This window comes from Erythrolamprus reginae, chromosome Z (genome assembly GCF_031021105.1).
Source record: "Erythrolamprus reginae isolate rEryReg1 chromosome Z, rEryReg1.hap1, whole genome shotgun sequence".
Classification (NCBI taxonomy): domain Eukaryota; kingdom Metazoa; phylum Chordata; class Lepidosauria; order Squamata; family Dipsadidae; genus Erythrolamprus; species Erythrolamprus reginae.
The window spans coordinates 41,188,712-41,211,942 of record NC_091963.1 but is presented as its reverse complement, the minus strand read 5'-3'; the positions used below and the strand labels follow the sequence as shown (position 1 = coordinate 41,211,942).

General features: G+C 36.4%; 1 protein-coding gene across 7 annotated transcripts in view; it reads left to right on the top strand.

Annotated features, from left to right (window-relative positions):
- SNX13 (sorting nexin 13) overlaps positions 1-22,279 on the top strand; it is a 115,466-nt gene extending 93,187 nt beyond the window's left edge. For 5 of the 7 annotated variants that reach the window (XM_070726517.1, XM_070726515.1, XM_070726516.1 and 2 more), the window contains 7 exons: positions 44-154; positions 3,760-3,921; positions 11,616-11,687; positions 16,089-16,234; positions 18,484-18,552; positions 20,003-20,115; positions 20,411-22,279. In XM_070726517.1, coding sequence (XP_070582618.1) covers positions 44-154; positions 3,760-3,921; positions 11,616-11,687; positions 16,089-16,234; positions 18,484-18,552; positions 20,003-20,115; positions 20,411-20,658 — 921 coding nt within the window. In that variant the 3' untranslated portion in view covers positions 20,659-22,279. The remainder of the gene's footprint in view (positions 1-43; positions 155-3,759; positions 3,922-11,615; positions 11,688-16,088; positions 16,235-18,483; positions 18,553-20,002; positions 20,116-20,410) is intronic. The other 2 variants (XM_070726519.1, XM_070726518.1) reach the window with 1 other exon arrangement.
- Positions 22,280-23,231: the final 952 nt, after the last annotated feature.

Here is a 23,231-nt window from a genome sequence, read left to right as displayed (position 1 = left end):
ATATTCATATTTCTAAATATAATTTGCATGTTTTACCTACTAGCTTTTGTTAACACCCGAAGTGATGAAAGCTTATCCAAATTTAGCACACTATGTGTATGATTTCTTGGAAAACAAGGCATACAATAAAGAGAAAGGAGATTTTGCACGCAAGGTAAGATGTGTATAATATATAATATATTTCATTTCATCTAAACTCTATGACATATACTTTAATCAATAAGATGCACTTAATATATGAATTTTTTAGTTTGTATAAATACAGACTGCAAATAAGATTTTGGAATATAACTATTAACTTATTCTCAGAGAATCCATTTTTGATATAGAATCTTTATAGTGATAACATTTTCCATTGAATGTCCTTGAATATGCAAAAGGTGCAGTTTATTCCAAAATGTAGGTAGTGTTTTTAAATATGTTAAGATTTCTGTCCTTTGATCTACCTTTAAATCTGCTGATCATTTCAGGCATCACTTGCTTTGTAATTTCCATTTGCCTGCTCTAAAGAGAGAATGCATGTCTTCCGCTGAAATTGCTTTTTGAGGCTGTAGAACATCAAAGAATTAAAGCGCAGCTTTTTCCCCCCAAAGAGCCCTTGTCAAAAATGATCATTCCCCAGTTAATTGTGTTATCTACCAATAGAGACTAAAGATAGATGTTGCAAGTTATGAAGCAGCATTCCCTTTAATTTTATAATCACTGGCGGCCTACTTAGATTTCACTGCAATAATTGAACTAAATGAAATCTGTTCATTTGGCTTAATTGTCCCAGAAAAGAAGCATATGACGAATCATTTAATCAACAAGTGGAATACTCCACACAAAAAAAATTAATTTCCATTTGAAAAGTAGAACTATATCATCTTCTAAAGTGTAAACAGTTAGCTTTAATGTGTACTTTATGCTGTATTTTATACTGCATTTTTAAAGCTTGATATATCTTTCTTGCAAGTACTTGCATACAGGTAAGTCCTCAGACTAGAATTTTGTCATTGAGTGAAGCAGTTATTTAGCAAGATATCATGTGTCTGCCCATGTGATTTCTTTACTTACCAGCCACAATCTCAACATTTTCAATTGTAGTCGTTAAGCAATTATGCAATTAATTATGCTGATGGAATCGCAAGTTAGGAGAACAGGGAGTTGCAAAGGGTTGGGGACTACTTAGGAGGCTCTACTCAGGAGCTGAAAATGTTTGCAGTCAAAATGGAAGAAGTCCCTGAATGAAGAGAAGCAGTCTAGGGTCTTCCAGGGCCTCCCCATGCACCTCAGGCACACACTTCCTTTATTGCACTGACTGCTCACTAATTGGATTTAGCTCCCTTTCATCTGTAACTTATAGCAGTGTTTTTCAACCAGTGTGCCGTGGCACACTAGTGTGCCGCGAGACATGGTCAGGTGTGCCGCGAAGCTTAGAGAGAAAGAAAGCAAGAGAGAGAGAAAGAGAGAAAGAAAGAGAGAAAGAAAGAGAGAAAGAGAAAGAAAGAAAGAGAGTGAAAAAGGGAGAGAGAGAAAGGGAACAAGAGAAAGAAAGGAAGAGAGAGAGAGAAAACAAAAGAAAGAGAGAGAAAGAGATAGAGAGAAAGAGAGAAAGAAAGCAAGAGAGAGAGGGGGAGGGAAGGAGAGAGAGAGAAAGACATAGAGGGAGGTAGTGAGGGAGAGAGAAAGAGAGCAAAAAAGAGGAAGGAAGGGAGAGAAAGAGGGAGGGAGAAAGAAATAGAGTGAAGGGGAGGAAGAGAGAGAGAGAGAATTTTTTGTCCAAACTTTTTTTAGCCCCCTCCCCCCCGCTCAATGTGCCCCAGGGTTTCGCAAATGTAAAAAATGTGCCGCGGCTCAAAAAAGGTTGAAAATCACTGACTTATAGGTCACTCTCTCTAAGGCCATTATAATTCTGAACTGTTGTTAAACAAATGGTTGGAAGTCAGGACTACCTGTATACAATATGCTCCAATTTATCTTAACCTACTATACTACATCTTGTCTCCAAGCTGTATGGTTTAGAAACTCTTATTCCTTTGGTCTAGACTGCTGTAACTAATATATTTTCCATTTGGAAATGTCATTATTTTTCATATTTAGAGTGGCAGAGTAATTTCATTTGTAAACAGATGAAAGGAATAAGTAGGTTCTAGATATTTGAAAATGAAATGCAGAACTGATCAGAATACATGCAGATAAATTGATAATACATATTATGCTTTGTTATAGATATCTGAAAAAATGGAACGTTAGCATTCTGATTTAATAGTATTCTGAAAAATTCAGCTAATGTCATAACACATGGCATAGAATCTGTTTATTTGAAGGACCACCTGTCTCCAATAACATCTGTCCAACCAATTCTATTTTGCAGGGTTGGTGCACTATGGTTTTCTTTAATTAAACAATGTCATTTATCGATATTTTGGAAGCAGAAAGAGAGAGAGAGAGAGATCCCTTACTTTATCACTTTTGCTATCTCTTAACTTTATATTTTAACTTTTATTGATTTTATTGTAATTTCTTTATTTAATTGTTAGGAATTGCCCAAAGTTTTTGGAGAATTAGCAACATAAACATTTAATAATTAGTTGCATAGTCAGCATCATGTTAAGACTGGATTTTGCATTTTTTCCTCATATTGAGTCCTTCCCAAGAACATAGAATAGTCAAATGATGATGTTAATGTGAAATCACAGCTGTCCCTTTTTTAGCTGAAATGGATCTTCATATGCATCAAGTTCTTCCCCAGAACCAAGGATGTAGTATCAGTTTAGAATATTTGCCAATCCAAGCAATCAATTCAAATTTTCCTTTTGTAATTGCTAGGTGGAAATTTTGTCGATGTACAGATTTTCTAATTGGTGTCCAATTATTATTTATGATTATCGTATTATGGACATTCTGTATGAGAGATAAAACAGACAATTGTAAACTATGAGGAGTTAATTCTGAAATTATATTTTGCTTTCCTCCTTAACAGCGTTCCCTAATTTAGAATTTGCCATTACTTACTACTACATGGATATCCTCTTATAGGATTTCAAAGTAAAATATGCATATAGGACAGCATTTGCCTGAATTAAATTTTTTCTTATCCCAATAGTTGTTGTCTACTATAGTTCACAATTTTCCTTTTATTTACTCCCCTTTACACCCGTGTGTGTGTGTGTGTATATATATATATATATATAAATCACATTCGCCATCTTCAGGCTGAAGTTATGGGAGCTTCTGCTGCTCTGAGTATGATTATGAGAAGCCAATAACTTCAACCTGAAGATGGCGAATGTGATTTCGCCGAAATGTTGCAAAGACACTCAAAATATTACACAGGAAAAACCCCGAACTCACAACAATCTACATACATATACCCATGAAAACCTACCAAATGGAGGCTTCTATGGTTGATACAAATTGGTTTCCAACTATTTGGCATCATTTTAAAAACTTTGCTCAGTAGCGTAGCAAAATCCATATTTTGCCCTAAGAAATTTGCTGTCAAAATGTACATTTGGGAATTTAATACAAAAGGACAAAAAAGAAATATATCTTCTTTCTGAGCAGTAATGCTTATTATGAGTATGTGGTTAGGATGTTTTATACTCAAAGTAATTGAATATGAATGCTTTATATTTATACCATGTATTATTTTTACTAATGATTTTGTGTTACTAGTCTCCAAAATAGTGTGATGTTTTCTAACATGCATTATTGGATGACTGTAATCATGTCCTCATAGATTTCTGCAAGCGTGGTAAATGTTTTCCTCTTCAGGTGGACACATTTGTAAATCCACTGCGTAACTCTATGAGAAATGTTTCAAATGCTGTCAAGTCCATCCCTGACAGCTTCACAGAGGGGATGACAAAAATGTCAGACAACATGGGCAAAATATCAGAAAGATTGGGACAAGATATAAAGCAATCATTTTTCAAGGTAAGAATGTAATAAATAAGACAACACAGTTTGTACTGTTTTGGATTACTTCGATTAAACAAATAAGAACAGAGAAGGCGAAAAGTTGAATATGTTAATTATTGGTAAGACACTAGTAAAATATTTTATTGGAGGGATGAAAATATAGTAAATTACCACGAGAAGAAGCAGACTGTTTTTTAATTTATTCTAAAATAGGAGATGCAACTGGGAAATCTATTAAGAAATTCAGAGGAAATCTGCTGTAAGCACATAATGGTCTACCATATTTACGTTAAATTTTGAGTTGTCTGATATTTTGTACGATATCTGAGTTCATACATTAAATGCTTATTTAAAAATGGTAGCTTATTAAAATAGAAAATACTAATTTAGAATTTACTTGCATTATCATTTCTTAATAATGCAACTAAATTCCAAATCAGTGTTTTCTACTCCTAACAAACTATCTTTTTTAAATAGTTACTAAGTTATTTATGTTCTTCCTTTAATTCCGAAGCTCATTATTTTTAAAAAAATATTGAAGTTAAAAAAAAACTTTGAATAGCAGAAAATTATCTGGAAAAATGAATCTGTATTAACAAAATTATGCTTTGTATTAGCTACATAATCACTCAGAGTTCACAGGTTAAGGAAAAATAGAGAAGAAAGTAGGAATAAAAAAGAAAGAGAATAATTATTTTTTACCAGTGTGTGTATACTAAAAGGTATATTTCTGGCCAGTTCTGCCATTCATCTCTCATTCTTCATCCCAAGTATCAGGATACCCGATTCTCAGAGTCTTGGGCTTTTAGTTGAATCCCTTGAATACCTTATATGCCTGTAAGGAACCATCCCCATTTGTTATTAAATTATGACATACATATTTTCATTTGTGAGACCGTTGGCATCAGTAGTCATCTCTTAGATGACCAGTACAAAATCTTATTAATGCAGTTGCACCTGAAGGGTGCAAGATTTATTGCTTTCATTCTATTCCCCTTGCTGCATAGTGACATTCCTGCCATAGCTTCTCAGCCTAGCTACTGGGGTAGAAGTGGAATACCCCAAACTTAAGACAGTTAGAATTTCAAACTGCCTTTTCTAGGCAAGACTTTGGGAAAAGCTGAAAAGCCTAGACCAGTGCAAACCTATTGCACAGGTGCCACAGGTGGCACACAGAGCATTATCTGCTGGCATGCGAGCCGTTGCACTAGCTCAGTTCCAACATGCATGTGTGTGCTAGCCAGCTGGTTTTTGGCTCTCCCAGAGGATCTGGGGGGGGGGGGGTATTTTTGGCTTCCAGAGAGCCTCTGGAGGATGGGGGAGGGCATTTTCCTTTTGAGTCCGCGGAGAGGGGCGGCATACAAATCTAAATAATAAATAAATAATAAATAAATAAATTTTTACCCTCCCTCAGCTCCAGAGAAGCCTTTGGAGCTTGGATAGGGTGAAACACAAGCCTACTGGGCTCACCATAAATTGGGAAACAGGCTGTTTCCGGCCTTTAGAGAGCCTCGGGGACATGTGTGATTGTGTGCATGCTCTTTCAGCACCTGAGGAAAAAAATGTTCACCATCACTGGCCTAGACTGTCACGACAACTATGGATCCAATTAACTTACTGAGAGTCTGATGTATCTAAGTGACCCAGACTAAATGAATAGATACAACATGGAAATGGAGGGAATCAAGCATAGCTCGTTGTCATGGACAGATCAATCTATGATTGTTATTTGCAATGTGACTTCTTCCATTATGAAAAAGAAACTGTTATGTTGGATGTCCTTTAGTTCATAATGTATCCCCACCATGCTGGCCTTCCGAAAACCAGTAAAACACGGCTTTTCTGACAGGCCTGGAGCTGGTGAACGGTTTCATCTTGTTCCTGCTGGAAAGGATGAATATTTTAATTTAGGGTTCTTAAGATTGTTTTATATATATATTGCTATTTTTATATTGCTGTTAGCCTCCCAGAGTTAGTAAGGAATTGGGTGGCCTACAAATGTCATAAATAAATAAATAAATAAATAAATATGTACATACATACACATACATACACACATACACACATACATACATACATACATACATACATACATACATACATACATACATACATAGCTTTGAGAGTTTCCACAGGATGAGGTAGCCAGTTTGGTCAAAGCTGTCTGATGGTATCAGGCAGTGATAGGAACTTTTTCTTGTTTGTGTGCCAAAGGGGAAGGGGGGAATCGGGGTTCATTGAATAAGTTGAGAAAAGGGCCATTTCTGGCTTCCATAGAGCCTCCGGGTGGAGGATGCCATTTTCGCCCTCCCCAGGCTCCTAGCGAGGCCCTTAAGCCTGGGGAGAGCAAAAAACCAGAACTTCTGATTCAACTAGAAGTTGGCAAATGGAACGTTTCCAGCCTCCGGAGGACCTCTGGGCAGGGGAAAGGCCATTTTTACCCTCCCCAGACTCCTAGAAAGGCTCTGGAGCTTGGAGAGAGCAAAAAATGGGCCATCCTCACCCCCCCTCCAAAGACTTGAAAAGGATGTTTCCTGACTCCAAGTAAGCCCAGAAGGCCTGAAAATCAGCTGGCTGGCACATGCATGCACCTCGGACCTGAGCTTGTGTGCCCACTGATATAGCTCCATGTGCGACTTGTGTCACGCATGCCATAGGTTCGCCATAACAGATATAAGGAAATGATTTTGGAACTTGACCACATTACAATACAACATCCCCTCTCTTCTCACAGATACAATTATATCTTGTGTATCTCCTCCTCGGGAGTCCTTACTTACTAGAGTCATCTATTACTACCTGAATAGTCACATTTCACAGAAAATACAACTTCAGCAAAAGAGTGATCAACCCCTGGAATGCATTATCTGATTCTATGGTTTCTTCCCCAAACCCCCAAATCTTTAACCTTAGATTGTCTACAGTTAACCTCTCACCTTTTCTAAGGGGTGTGCATAGCACACCATTGTGCCTACAGTCCCTGTCCTATTGTCTTCTTTTATCATTACTTACTACTTATGTTCCTTTACTTACTACGTATGTTCCTACTTACAATCTTATATTTGTTCGATTGACTGATTGATTGAATGAATGAATGAATAATGAATGAATAAATAAATAAATTTTATGAAAATGTAGTTGTTGAAAGCTTTTCAACCCCATGTACCCTGTATTAGATTAATCCAGATGGAAGGTGAGTCATCTACAGGGTGCAATTTTTTTAAAAAAGCAATTTATTGAAAAGATTTGCACAAACACTTACAATTCTTCAAACTCCTGTCCTTGGGCCTCTACACATTTTCCCAGCGACTTTGCCATGACTGCTATGCGCCCTGGAAGGCGTCTTCAGGGACCTCTTGCAAGGTCTTCATCACAGCTGATTTGATATCTTCTATGGATGAAAAATGAGTTCCTTTTAGGGCTGCCTCAATCCAAGGGAACAAAAAGAAGTCTTCTGGGGAGACGTCAGGACTATAGGGGGGATAGGGCTGTTGGATCTATAGGGCCCTTACCTTTGCAAGGTGTTCAGCCTGCTAGGACTGAACCAGGACCTTCCGGAGGAGATGGCTATTAAAGTACAGACAGAGCATGTTCGAATGAACTAAACTTTTATTAGAAAAAGTAGAAAAAATAAAGTTTGTCTGAAGAGACATAAAATGGCACATCTACATTGTTAATGAAGATAATGCGTAATGGAGATTCTCTAAAGCTAGAGACCTTCTTCTTCCTTCAAGGAGGAGGATGTGAGCAAACAGGTTACATCACAAAGGAGGAGCTACATTAATAAACAGAGTTAACTATCTAACTACTGGATGTTTCTCAATGTCTTTGGAGGCTGTCAATTTACAGCGTGACAAGGGCACCGTTGGCTCCTGGTGTTTGGCCAGGAACTCGTGGACTCATAGCGCGTTGTGGCAAGGTGCGTTGTCATGATGGAGTTGACAGGTAGCGGAGATGTCTTTTCTCATCCTTATAACCCTTTTTCAGAATCTTTCCAGCGCATCCACGTATTAGACAGCGTTAACTGTCTGTCCTTGAGGAACAAACTCCTTATGGACCACTCCTTCTCTGTCGAAAAAGACAATGAGCATTGTTTTCATTTTGATTTGCTCATTCTTGCCTTTTGGGCTTGGGGGACTGGTCGGTGTGCCACTCAGAACTTTGGCGATTTGTTTCTGGGTCATATTAAAAAACCCAGGTTTCATCACCAGTGATGACATTGTCCAAATAATCAGGTTCAATTTCTGTACATTGCAAAAGTTCACTTGAAATTTCCGCTTGGTTGGTTTTTTCATGACACGGTCGGCATGCAGAGGTTTACAATAACTGACGTCCTGGCGCTTCCACAGTTTGGAGAGCACTGAGACAGGTTTTGCGGCAAAACTTAGCGTCCCCCCCCCACTCCAAGTGCTTCGGTCCCACTCACCATTAGGAGCGGCATGGGAAATTCAATTGCATTATTTTTGGAACGCACCTTGTAAGCCTTACTTACCTTACATTTGGATTACTCTAATACAGTCTAAATGTGGTTACTCTTGAAAAGCTTTCCACAACTACATTGACATAAAATGTGACTACTCAGGCAATCAGAAACTTCATGGATACAAATCAGGTTTTTGTTGTCTATTTGTTAAAGCCCTGCATAGCTATAGACATAGTGATCTGAGGAATCCTATATCCTATATTTATTTGCCCATCCAGCCAGGTCAAGTAGCGTTAGATTCTTCATATCCTGTCTACATAAAAAAGCCATTTAACAGAAACTTGAAAATGGGTATTTTTACATGGCTGTTCCTATATTTGGAACTTTTCCTCATGGAAAATTATCTACATTTCATTCTATCCCGAAGGTGCTTTTTTAGGAGGCAACTGGACTTTCTTGTTTTGTTTTGTTTTGTTTTGAAGACATTTTTGTTCTTATTCAAGAAATGTTCTTCAGCTCTAATCTGCATGACCTGGATGACTGAGAATTTCTACAGAATTTCCTCTCTGTGTTTATGAGAGCAATTAAACTAAACCAGGCATAGGGCACTCTGTGACTGAAGTACAGTGGTACCTCTACCTAAGAACGCCTCTACTTAAGAACTTTTCTAGATAAGAACCGGGTGTTTAAGATTTTTTTTACCTCTTCTTAAGAACCATTTTCTACTTAAGAACCCAAGCCCGGAAAAATTTCCCAGGAAATTTAAGAGTGGCACGAAGGCTCAGCCAGTTTCCTGCCATTCTCCCTGGGTTTCTCTCTGGCGCAGTGTATGGGAGGCAGCCTCGCGGCGGGTGTATGGGAGGCGCGTGCTCCTCGCCCCATAAGCCTTAAAGTTTTGGATTTTTTTCATTCCCCTCACCTCACCTTCTTCCTTCGGCAACGACTCTTCTCCGCCTCTTCTTCCTCCTCCTCCCCCCACCCAAATTCCAAGTTTTTATTTCTTTCCTAATGGGTTTGCACGCATTATTTGCTTTTACATTGATTCCTATGGGAAAAATTGCTTCTACTCACAAACTTTTCTATTTAAGAACCTGGTCACGGAACAAATTACGTTCTTAAGTAGAGGAACCACTGGTTGAATTTGGCAGATTTTTTTACAACATAGCTTTGATTTCTTATATGGTTTATTTCATTTGTAAGTTTATTATTTTGAAAATAAACATGTTTTAGTTTGGTGATTATTGTGCATTGTAGGAACAAACAGCATATAGATAAATTATTAAATAATTTCTGCTGCTTTGGAGCAGCATGCTTATTTTCAAAGCAACTAATCAACTACATATAGGGAGCAGCTTTGTTGTGTAAAAATCTCATTTCGATACAAGTTGGGTGAGAAATAAATGTAATAAATAAATAAATTATCACATTTAGATTATAAGCATTGCTAATTATATTTTTATAACAGCTTCTGAGTTAAGTTAAAACTTTTAAATGTTTTATAAATATTTATATATATTAGAATGAAATGTTTGTACTATATGTTAGCATGTCAAAGATTATGTACAATATTTCTAAAACAAAACTATAAAGAGTAAATGTGGTAGCAGTAGATAGCCAGCCAGTAATCCAGACCAATCCAATTTAAGTATAAATATATCCAATAGAATAATCAGTAACAATCCAAGTCAGAGATATTAATCAATCATGTACAAATACAAACTGAGATCAGAACACACAGTTCTCTACACACAGCAATTCTACAATAATTCTCCCCCAAGAGGAAATGCTGCTAGCTCCCTCTTATGGCCAACGAAATCATTACTCTTAAAGAAACAGTATCAAACATACACTGTTGGTTAATTACATATTGTAGCACCCAACTAGTTATACTCATAGTATTAACACTATGTATAGATACAGATATAATATGTGGACGTTTTGTCTATGTGCTTCCAAACATAATAATGTTTTCCAAACCCTGTCTTTGTAGGGGTTTTTTATTGTTCTACTTGCCGGGAATGTTTCTTTCCAGCCCTAACCAGGTTCGAACAATATTCCTAGCTCTTACTGGCTTGCAAGATCTTTCATTGTTATACTCTGTGAAGAATATTTTCCAAGCCTTAAGTCTTTGCAGTTTATTTTCATTGCTCTACTTGCTCAGAATTTTTCTTTCCAGCCCTAATCAGGTTCTAACAATGTTCCCAGCTTATACTTATACTTATATGCAAGCTCTTTTATTGTTACTGTCTCCAAATAAGGTTTTTTTAAAGCCCTAACTGGGGAATAAAATAATGTGCTGAAACTGACCAGATTAAGGATGCTAGCCAGATGAATATCTGGTAAGCATATTCTTTTCCCCATTTCCCTAAAAACTAAGGTGCGTCTTGTACTCCGGTGCGTCTTATACTCCCAAAATATGGTAAATTATCCTGGGTTTATTTCAAACCTCCTTTCCTGCTGTAACATATTTTCATGTAATCTGTCTTTGCAGTACTGCATACTTAGAGAATGGTTAGACAGGCTAGATATACACAATTCCGATCTATACTAAAATTGCTGGATGGGACATACCTGAAGCCATTTGTTTTCTTTCATTTTCCCAATAGTCTTGCTTTCATCAATCGTTTACCTATTTCTGAATAAAATATACTTATTCCATTTGGCCTTGTCATTGCTAACCTACCTCTGCTCTGCACATATGAATGTATCTTTCTTTTTAAAAATTATGTAAATATTTGAATGAATACATTTAAATGATTAAATAAAAAGGAAGAGAGATACTAATTGCAATTGAATATGTTTTCATTTTTCTCCTGTTATATTGATTAAAAATAAGATTTGTAAATTCACAAATACAGGTTTCATTAACTACAAATTACATTTGCATAAGTTATTATGGGATAAACTGCACTAAAATGAAAACATATTATGTAATTGATGTCAATATTACATTGATTTAAGTTTTAAAAACATTGTTTAATGTCATATGCTATATGAGATTGTACTGATATATGAATTGGTGAATTCAATTTTATTTATATGTTCTATATACTGTTATACATTAATAAGTATAAAAATGTAGATGATTATCATCTGACTACAGAGAATCAATATATTTTAAATTGTGATTTTTATTAACTTTGATTTAACTAAGCCACATATAAGTAAGAGTTTTTAACATATATATAAGTCTGTTACAAAATACAATTCGAATTACATTTTGTTATCCTGTATTTTTAAATGATTCTGTCTTTTATAACTTCTTTTCCCTATCTGGAATATTTAGGAGCCTCCTTTAATGCAGAAGACATATGTTGATCCTAAACACTGTCGGGTTTCAGCACACCTAGATGATAATGTGAGTTAATTGTTTGATTAGTTTCAACAGAAAGCAATCTTAATTACAAAATAGCTAATTGTAGTCTTTTTATTTATTGAAATATATCCAACCTTTCATTATGATCTAATCATTTTATCAATTCTTGTTGTGCATGAACAGGTGTTTTTTTTAATTTCAAATCCTTATGACTATATTGGACTCTTAGAAAAATACTTTCAATTGTGAAAGCTGTCCATTTTAGCAAGGCAGTTACTTCACAAAGAGAAACTCAGAGTCCATCACCATTGTGTCCTAGATGAGGAGTCACCAAACTTTTGGACCTCAGGGACCACTAAATTCATAATTTTAAATCCCGCGGGTCACTAATATTAATTCCTCTCTCTCCCTCTTTGTCTCTCTCTCTCTCTCTCTTTCTTTCTTTCTTTCTTTCTTTCTTTCTCTCTCTCTCTCTAACTCTTTCCCTTTCTGTTTCATCTCTGTCTCTCAAACACATTTCTCTCTTTCTCCCTTTCTCTCTTTCATCTTCCTTTGTCTCTCTTTTTATCTCATCTCTCTCACACACACAAAGGCGTACGCATCTCTCTCTATCCATTTTTCTCTCTCATCTCTGTCTCTGTTTCTCTCTGTGTGCCTGTCTCTTCTTTCTGTCTCTGTCTTTCTCTTTCTCATTCTCTGGTGTTTTCTGGTTCTTGCGGGAGTTTCTTTATCCTTCGTTGGTGCTGGACGCAACTCAGTCACTCAAGGAGATACACAATCTACCCAATCCAGCTGCAGCTAATGCTCTGCATCATAATCTGCTCCATGAATAGGAAGGGATGCCATCTCCCCCCATTGTGAAACTTAAACCATGCTGTACAAGGCGTCCGAAGTGCGCACAGCACCAAAAAGGGTCAGAAGAACACCTGGGAGAGCTAGCAAGAGATGAAGCAAGTACAGGGGTGCTTTGCTCTCGCTCTGGAATATAGAGCGAGTCTCCATCCCCACTCTTATTTTCTCAGGCCAGATGAGGAGTGATTGGGAGGGGAGGGGCGTGCCACTGGTGGGCTTAGCCAATGGAGCCACAGCAGAAGAACCAAAGCCGCGGGTTGCTGACACCCGTTGTTTCAGTCCACCTGCACCGACCCTGCTTGCCGCAACAGCACCATTACCTCATTCTGGCCGGTGAAGGCTGCACTACTCTGTGCACGTTGTACTACCTTCAGTGTTGCATGTACGACCCTCTATGGTGGTGATTTCCAGTCCCATCACGAGCTGCCTGTTCAGTCTCATTTTCCAGAGTTCTAATCATAGGACTGTCCCATTGGACATCCCGGAGCAGCTTCTCTTCTCGGTTGCATTGCGGGCCACCAACATTTTTTCGTAGGCCACTAGTGCTTCATGGACTACTGATTGGTTACCACTGCCCTAGATGAAAACATAATAACATATAAAAACAAATATCAGCAGAAAAAATGTTTTCTTCCCAGCTGGGGAGCGGAGCTAGGGATTCCCCAAGCGCGCGCGCTTTCCCCAGCAACGCGCGCGCGGTCCGGACTCCCTAGCTCGGCTCCCCAGCTGGGAAGCGGCCCCAGCAACAGCGTGGGCGGGCGGGCGGTGCCCGCGCGCTTGGGGACATCGCAGCTCGCTCCCCAGCTGGGGAGCCGAGCTAGGGAGTCCCGACCGCGCGCGCGTTGCTGGGGAAAGCGCGCGCGCTTGGGGAATCCCTAGCTCCGCTTCCCAGCTGGGGAGCGGAGCTAGGGATTCCCCAAGCGCGCGCGCTTTCCCCAGCAACGCGCGGGCGGTCGGGACTCCCTAGCTCGGCTCCCCAGCTGGGAAGCGGCCCCAGCAACAGCGTGAGCAATGGGGTGGGCGGGCGCGAGCAACGGGGTGGGCGGGCGAAGGGCGGGCGGCAGTGGAAGCAAAAACACCATCTGCGCAAGCGCAGATGGTGTTTTTACTTCCGCACCGCTACTTCGCTAAAAATCGATCATCGCGTGAGGTCCTGGAACGGAACCCTCGCGATGATCGAGGGTTCACTGTAGTTGTAGTTATAGTTAATGTATATAGATAATGTGGATTATCTGCATTATTTGACATACAGAGAGAAATTTATGACAACCCCTTTTAATCAGTGGGGAATGGTTACATTTGTAGACTGTGATTCTTTCTTCTTGTGGATTGGTTGTGTTTTCTAAAACAAAACAGATCATTGGCTCAGATTTAAAATGGTCTGTGATAGGCATGCAGAACTGCTTGAGCATTTTTTTAAATTTTGACTTGCATAACTCTACAAAAGAAGCATTTTCAGGGTGTTTATAACCTACTAGCAATTGATTATTTTTCATTACTTACTATGATACTTTAGCTAATAAATATTCTAAATCTGTGATCATCTACTTTCCCAAATGCCAAATATATTAAATAAATTGAAAAGACATTTTATCTTATTAAGAATACAAATTCAAGGTTATCAGTGATTATGGATACATTTGTCATGGTTCAGGTATCTGCACCTGTTCTATACTTTACATTTTTTACTTGCCACATCAAAGCATTCCAATTGGTATTTCTGTTTCCTTACTGTGACTGTGACATTGTCAAATATCCTTACTTCTTCCAAGAAACTTTATATGTTTATTAGTTTGTATGTTGTTGTTTTTAACACTGTAGATTTATCTACATAGTATGTTTAGATTAATTTTGAACTATGTAATTTTCTATGTGCTGACATCATTATTGGTATATTTATTTCTTAATTAATGATATATTGGTTTAATATGGTATACCATATTATAATGGTAATGAAATAATGGTATACAGTACTATATTTGTCATATTGATTGATGCTTATTGTATTGGATTTGTATTATAGCATTTCACAATCTATTGTGCATTTTAATGGTTCAGAAAATTCTTTTTAGATTTGTAAAAATAATATGTAAAGGGCCATCAGAATGCTAACAAAGAATTGTCTGAAGTTAACATTTCTAAAGCATTTTGATACTGCAGATTCAATTTGCAATATGCCACAGTGCTGTGCTCTTTAAAGGTGATGAGCAAAGTAATAAATTCCAGAAGATAATTGCAAAGCCATGGGATATTCAGAGAAGTTATTTAGCTCCCTCATTTATTTTCAAGACATATTTTGAATTGTGTTGTATTTCATTATTTTTCAGAGATATTGATAGAAATATAGGTGAACTATTACTAAATGCAGTAACATTTTCTATCTATAAATGTTTTGATTCTTTATGCTTCCACTCCATTCATAAAATCTGCTGTCAAACAATGTATAACGTAGTGTAGCATATCATTTGCTCCAATACTGTGTGAATTAAAAAAAATCTATGGATTCAGTAAGACAAAATGGTTTGATGAAAAAGCAAAAGAATAACAACTTCTATTGAAAAAGAACAAACATTCTGGCTATGTCAACAAAATGAGACGTTACAATGTTCAATAGGAGAGTGTGAAAACAGAGCAGAATCTTACATTGCTCAATTCTTTTCCTAGGTTAGATCAAGTGGTGAACTTTCCTGTGCTGGAGTTCATTGTAAGGAAGGGCGTACAAAATTTACATACTAATAAAATTGTACTTCTAATTAACCAGGTCTTAAAGCCTCGTCTAGTAGTCCTCTGTATGCATAAATCGAAGGAAAGCTATTTTTTCATGAAAATTAAGAGCGATTGTTAATTTTTTGTCTGTAATGTCTTTGTCACTACAGTATTCTACAACAGTAGCCTTACAGTATCATAAGAATCTTCGGAAAGAAAACATGGAAAATTATCTCATTTTTGTGTCATTATCTGCTAGATCAGTGGTTCTAAACCTGTGGATTGCGACCCCTTTGGGAGTCGAACGATCCTTTCACCGGTGTTGCCTAAGACCATTGGAAAACACATATTTCAATAGTCTTAGGAACTGAGACACCGCTCCTCTATCAGTTTCCAGGCAGGTCTACCCATATGCAAATAGACTACTGCAAAAAAATATGTCTGTACCATGGGAACTTCTGAGCATGCACAGAAGCCAAATTTCTGGCACCGCACATGCGTTGCTATCTTGTTTCTGTTTTTTCTTTAATTTAAAGCGCACGTGCGCCCATAAAACACAGCTGCACAGCGCAGGAAGAAGTGAACCAGCAGCAAGGTAAGTTAGAACCAATCCCTGAGTTTCCTAATAATTTTATTATTTTATGGTTGGTGGTCACCACAACATGAAGAACTGTATTAACAAGTCACGGCATTAGGAAGGTTGAGAATCACTATGCTAAATCAACTAGGGATTATTTCTATTTTCAAGTATAAATATTACTGGATATACTTGCTTGAATACAAGAATTCTAGTATTAATAAACATTTTAATAAACTAGAAATTTAATATTGTTTAAGTATTTCTTTTTGCCCTTAAACAGTCAGTACTCCATTATATTTTATTAGGTAGAAGACAATGTACCTCTTAAAATAATGCTGCTACTCATGGATGAAATATTCGATCTGAAGGAGAGAAATCAGTGGCTACGGCGGAATATCAAAAATTTGCTTCAGCAGCTTATTAGAGCAATGCATGGATATACAATAAATAAGTACTTACTTTCATTTCCTCATTCTTAAAAATATGTTCATTAGTGGAATATATACAAATCTATGCTCCTACTTTTAAATATCAATTATATAAATATAGCTGTACAAGTAGTCCTCAACTTACAGCAGCATTTAGTGACCATTTGAAGTTACAATAGCACTGAAAAAAAGGCTTATCATTTTTATGACCATTGTAACGAACCAAATACTCTTAATGAAAACGTTTAGTATAAGAGTAATACATTAATATTGTAGTTTGGTTATTCCTAAGGATTTAAATATCTTTTTAAATAGACTACATAATATATTATTTTAAAGTGGAAACAAATAAACTGTACTTTCTTGGTGTTGTCAGGAATTCTTGAAGGAAAATAAAGAAGAAAATTGCTTCATCTTTCCTTGGTGCTTCTTATATCTAGCACCAAGAAAAGATGAAGCTGACCAAATATCTGCATGGGGGAAGTTCTAACGAATAGAAAAACTTCTAAAAATTCCTTTTTAAAAGAACCTATCAGATGACATCCTTGTGTGGATAGGACCTAGTTGATAATATTTTGTCTGCTGGGCATGCAGATAGATATAGAAGAAGGTGATCACGATGACATAGGGCTTTAAATAACTTTTAATTATAGCCAGAAATGAGTAGCAAATAGTGCAATTCTCAAAGCATTGAGGATACCCTTAGATTTCATCAATCACTGTCTGAGTGCTGCATTTTTGTAAAACTTCTTCAAGAGCAACTGTAGACTATACAGTATTTCCTCGATTTTCGCGGGGGATGCGTTCTGAGACCGCCCGCGAAAGTTGAATTTTCGCGAAATAGAGATACGGAAGTAAATACACCATTTTTGGCTATGGACAGTATCACAAGCCTTCCCTTAACACTTTAAACCCCTAAATTACCATTTCCCATTCCCTTAACAACCATTTACTCGCCATTATTACTGGTACTCACCATTGAATAAGTCACTTAGTGATCCTGATATTTATAAACATAATTATTTATGAACAATCATTAATTTTTTTGTTATTTATTTTCAAAAATTATTAGTTTGGCGATGACGTATGATGTCATCGGGCGGGAAAAACCGTGGTATAGAAAAAAAACCGTGAAGTATTTTTTAATTAATATTTTTTTAAAAACCGTGGTATAGGCTATTTGCGAAGTTCGAACCCACGAAAATCGAGGGAACACTGTATTATGATACTCTTTTTAAAAAAAAGACTAGTGCAGCAATGGTAAACCTTTCTTTCTTCGGGTGATGAAAGAGGCCGCACATGTGCTATTGGACATGCACGAGTGGTCACATCCATAATTAATTCCCTCTGTATACCTGAGCCATCACCCCCCCATGCTGCCCCACCCCGTCCCGCTCTCCTGCTCCTCCATTTCCCGATTTTTTTGCGCACCCCAAGTTCTAGAGGCTTTCTGGACCCCTGGAGGCCGAAAATGTCCTCCCAGAGCCTCTGCATGAACCAAAAATCATCTGGCTGATAAGCATATGCATGTTGTAGCTGAGCTAGGGCAATGGCTTGTGTGCCAGCAGATATGGCTCCATGTGCCATCACTGAACTAGGGCATGAGTAATTGAATACGCTCTAGAAATCTACTGCACCATCTTTTGAGTAAACAAATACATAAATAAATGCTCTGCTTTCTTGTTAGAAACAGAAGCTGAGGTTTAATTGCTTATTATGTTCCAGTCTCTCTTATCTACTTAATAAAACTAAAATAGCAATTTGTGCCCTATCTCTCTATCTTGCTGGTTGCATTTAGATGGGAAACCTGGAGTGAAATTATCATTAAATTAAAGTTTCATCATAAATATTAGGATTAGCTGTTTCTAATTCTAAGGAATTATGTGACATTAATAAACCACAGAGACTTCATAGGAGCTTTATGTAGTCTGGATACTGTGCAAATATTTGTTTTCAGCCAGCATATTCGCAAAATGTAAAAATACTGTAGCAATTGTATCAGCAATAAATTTGTTACTAGAGGGGCTATGTATCTGACAAAGATAAATATAAATGGAGAATATACTTCTTTTCTCTTCTTTTCGCTATTGCTATATTTTTGATTCCTTGTCATAAGGATTTTTTTAAATTATTGTGAAGTAGGTTGGATTCATTCGTGGATATTCTTGTGGCTTTAATGGAAACCAGGTTCAAATAATTTAGTTTGGATACAGATATATAAAAGAAAATAGTTATTTCAAATAGATTAATTCAGAAATATTTTTTTTTCCAGAAAAATAGTTGATCATGTTGATTGGATGACATCTCCTGAACAAGTAGCAGATGCAGTTAAACGGTTTAGGTAGGTCTTTAAAACAGGGACAGGTTCCCTTAAAATTAATTTCAGTGATTGCAAGATAATTTTTTCTTCACTAAGCTTACTAAGGCTTAAGATATTATTAGCCATTTATGAAAAGATTTACTTTGTAGGAAGTAACTGGTTTGTAAATGAATACAAAAAGAAAAAAAGGTATAAAAACCCTCTGCAGTAAAAATTCAAAGCTTTTGCTTCTGGTTATATGGAATAGCTGTACAATCACTCCTCATTTAGTAACTACCTTGTTTAACAAATTCACAAATGCAACATTTACAAATACAGTAATTTAAACATGATTTTCTGACTAATGTATACCACTAAATTTCTGGTACCTGTCTACCAAAGCCTTCACTGTAAAACTAATCAATGTCTGGCTAGTTTCGGAACAATAGCAGCAACTAGCCAGAAGTTTCTATCGGTTAAGGTCATAAAACTTAGTTTGCTAATTTGAAGATAGTGCTTTTTAGAGAAACACTATGCTGCTGAAAAAGGAAGCTCAGAAATACCTACTTCAGTGATGGCAAATCTTTTTTTCTTTGAGTGCCGAAAGCACGTGTGTATGTGCTATTACACATGTGCAAGTGCCCATACCCATAATTCAATGCCTGAGGGTGGCGAAAATGGCCTCCCCGCCCCTCCAAAGGCCCTCTGGAGACCTAAAACAGCCCATTTCCCAACCTTTGGTGGGCCCAGTAGGCCTGTTTTTTGCCCTCCCCAGGCTCCAGAGTCAAAAAAGCCTTCCCACATCCCTCCGGAGACTCTCCGGAAGCCAAAAATGCCCTCCCACAGCCTCCAGGCAAGCCAAAAATCAGTTGGCTGGCACACACATGCACATTGGAGATGAGCTAGGATAACAGCTCGCATGTCAGCAGATATGGCTTCGCATGCCACCTGTGGCACCTGTGCCATAGGTTCACCATCACTGACCCAGCTTGTTTAACCAATTCATCTACCTGTGAGGAGGCAAAAATGGGAGGAAATGTCACATACAGGATACTATAAGTGCAGAATTTTTTCTGAAATGAGATGGCAACAAACAATGATCTTTATAGTTTCTTTCGCACAGTTATGTGTTAAACAACAAGTCATTGGAAAGAAACATAATCACTAAATGAGAATGTGTGTGTAACTGTGCATATACCACCTAGCTAGATTTTACTGTTTCCTAAGCTTAATATTGTTTCATTGGGCCCCACCTTATAAGCTGGAGCTTAGTCATATGTGTAAATGTCAAAGACATTATAAATTCAGTAAATCACTGAAAAGCTTAATCTGATAATACACATACATTTTCAAGAAAAAAAATCATTCAAGGGCTATGTTTTTATTTCATGCAAACTGTCATAGACAAGATGTATTTGGTAACAGCACTATTTTTAGATATTGTAATTCTAAAATGATAATCATTTTAATAAGTAGACTTGTGTGTTTCTAGAGATGCTTTTTGGCCAAATGGCATTTTAGCTGAAACTGTTCCACATAGAGATAATGCAATCAGAATGCGAACACGAATTGCTGCAAAAACAAAACTGCTGGGAGTAATGCCTGGTATGTGGAATTTATTAAACTAATTACTTTCTTGAACAGAAATAGGAAATGCCATCAAATGTAATAACTAAATACAGTCTTGTTTTTCCTTCATATAAATGATGTTTTTATAAAACAAGTTGAGAAATAATATTTGTATTAAAGAAAGTAATCTTTCTTGAATGTAGTATTAAACTTTTTACGGAATCCATTTTAAACAGTATTTTAATAATTTATAATCAGAGGTCATTCAATTAATCTATATGTGAAAATGAAGATAAAGCATCTATTGAAGTTTGTTTTGTGGTTTCTCTAGATGAATTGAAGCATATCCTTGGTGCTGAGACAACAAGAAAAGGCATTCTCCGAGTCTTTGAAATGTTCCAGCATACTCAGCTAAATAAAAGAATGGTGTATGTTTTTCTGGAGGGCTTCTTGGAAACCTTATTTTCAGAGTATGGATTCCATGACCTCTTCAAAAAATTGCATTCACGTTCAAAGCAGATGCAAGTATATAAACATAAACTACAATCTACACAATCGCCTTATTTACAAAAAAGGTGACACTCTCTACTGTAAAATTTGCCCAACTGGCTATGTTCTCTGGGGCTTAAAACTCATGCTGTTATTCACACCACTCTTTTAAAATCTTATATTAGATCATTAATACATGCTTCTAAATATAGATAACAATTGACCTTTATAAATTTTTTGGTTTTCTCTTTTCCCGTATCTTAATGAAAAGAAAAAAATAGTTTGGCTATACAAATTATAATGAGATTTAAATACATAAATGTTTCTATTTTTTTGAAAAAAACAAAATTATTTTACATAGAAAAATAGAATACCAGTATATGATCCTATTATTCTGGTGTTCTTTGCATTTTAACTGAAGGAATATTGGGTCTTTTAAATTACCCTTGAAGTTTAAACTTTCATCCTCTCAACAGGTATATTTGACCTCTAAATGTCCTTGTATTCCTGGCAGTTGATTTTTAAAGTGGTGGGCAACAGAATCTATATAGACCAATCAGACACAGGAAGCCCAATGGGAGACAAATTAGAACTATCCTTTGATTTCTTACTTGAACTTAAAATAATTATTGTAGAGTATCCCAGATCTAAAATACAAATGGACAAATCTCAGTCAGTAAAATAGAATGTATCTCTTATACAGAAATATCATCTGTAGTTTTAGGATGAGTCTCAATAGTTGATTTTACAAATTTATTTCTTAGCCAGTAAACCTTTGCATTAAGGAAACATAAAATGCCTTTTATGTTAATAGTTACTACATCACAATGTTTTGTCACCTGTATTTAATGAGCCTACAAGAGGTAGCATGTTATATACATCACCCTATAATAATAAATTATTATAATTTATTATTATAATTAACTCACATCCATTGACATTACTTGCACTGTAGCCCATACCTTTTAAAGCATTCACACAATTTACACTATTTCTGCACATAATTAGTCACACACATCCCAGCCTGAGAATGCTATAATTTGCCTCTGAAAATAAATGTGCCATTGTCCAACAAATGCATTTAGCCTTAATTTAAGACAATAGATAGTAAGGTTGAATATTCATATAGTTCATCCTCAAGCTTATGCCTCTGGTGTTGTTACAATTAAACAATTTTAATGCTACCAGAAAGTGTAATAATTAAAAAAAATGAACTCCACTCTCAATTCTAACTTTAGTGCAATATTTTCATGTAATGCATGTGTATTTGATTACAGTACTTGTAAAAACATTTTTAAGGTTTTGAGATCAAGGGTAAACTATATTAACAATGTATAATATTCAGTTATTGCTGCTGTGTTGGCTTATCTAAGGACTTGTTTTAAAAGTCTGGTTTGTCACTCCTTGAAGATCTTTTCCATGCTCAAAAAAGCATAGTTCTTATTTTTCAAGGAGCAAAATCTAAAGAGCACATCAACATGTAGAAGATATATAAGTGACACGTGCAAAAAATTGTATAGTATGTGTCAACTGCGTGCCTAATGGTTCTATCTATATGCTTTTCTTTAAAGAAAAATATGGGTAAATGGAATGCCATACTCTCCCTTGTTCTGAACAGCTGAAAACTCTAAATTTATATTTGGAGTTTCCATTATGTTTGTCCAATGAAGAACTTGAGAAAAAAGTACACTAATAAAGCATAAACAAGAAATATTTGCATTTGACCTATTTATTTGCCTTGTGTAATAAATTTACAATGTATGAGGTAACAACAATGTATTTCTAATAATAACAGTTAAATTCTATCTCCTAGTAATGGATGTGATATCTGCTAAAAGAACAAATTATGGTTTAACTATACAGCGTTCCCTCGATTTTCGCGGGTTCGAACTTCGCGGAACATCTATACCACGGTTTTTCAAAAATATTAATTAAAAAATACTTTACGTTTTTTCCCCCTATACCATGGTTTTTCCCGCCCGATGACGTCATATGTCATTGCCAAACTTTTGTCTGCCTTTAAAAAACATTTTTTTAAATAAACTTTAATAAATAAACATGGTGAGTAATAATCTAAATAGTTGCTAAGGGAATAGGAAATTGTAATTTAGGGGTTTAAAGTGTTAAGGGAAGGCTTGGGATACTGTTCATAGCCAAAAATAGTGTATTTACTTCCGAATCTCTACTTCGGGGAAATTCGACATTCGCGGGCGGTCTCGGAACACATCCCCCGCAAAAATTGAGGGAACACTGTATTTAGAAATCATTTATTTTGGCAAATATACTAAATATGACAGTTATTTAGAATAAACATACACAAGCTTATGTGGACTTGTAGTTCAATTACACTTACTATAAATAGTGATAGACATGAAATATATTACCTTTTAAATGGCAAGCAAAGATCCTTTAGCTGTTTTTTTTCCTCATAAGCTTTATTTTTCACAGCAGTGGTTTTGAGTGCTGGGACTGTTTGGTATCTAGAAACACTCCAACAATTTCAAATTCATTTGAATATATAATCAATCAATCAATCTGAATAAGAGCTGGAAAAGATCTTGAAGATCTTCTCAAACAGGAGATCCTAAAAATTTTCAAATAGGTTGCTGTCCAGCCATTAAACAAAAAACAAAAAACCCCTTCAGTGATAAAGCTCCTGCAGC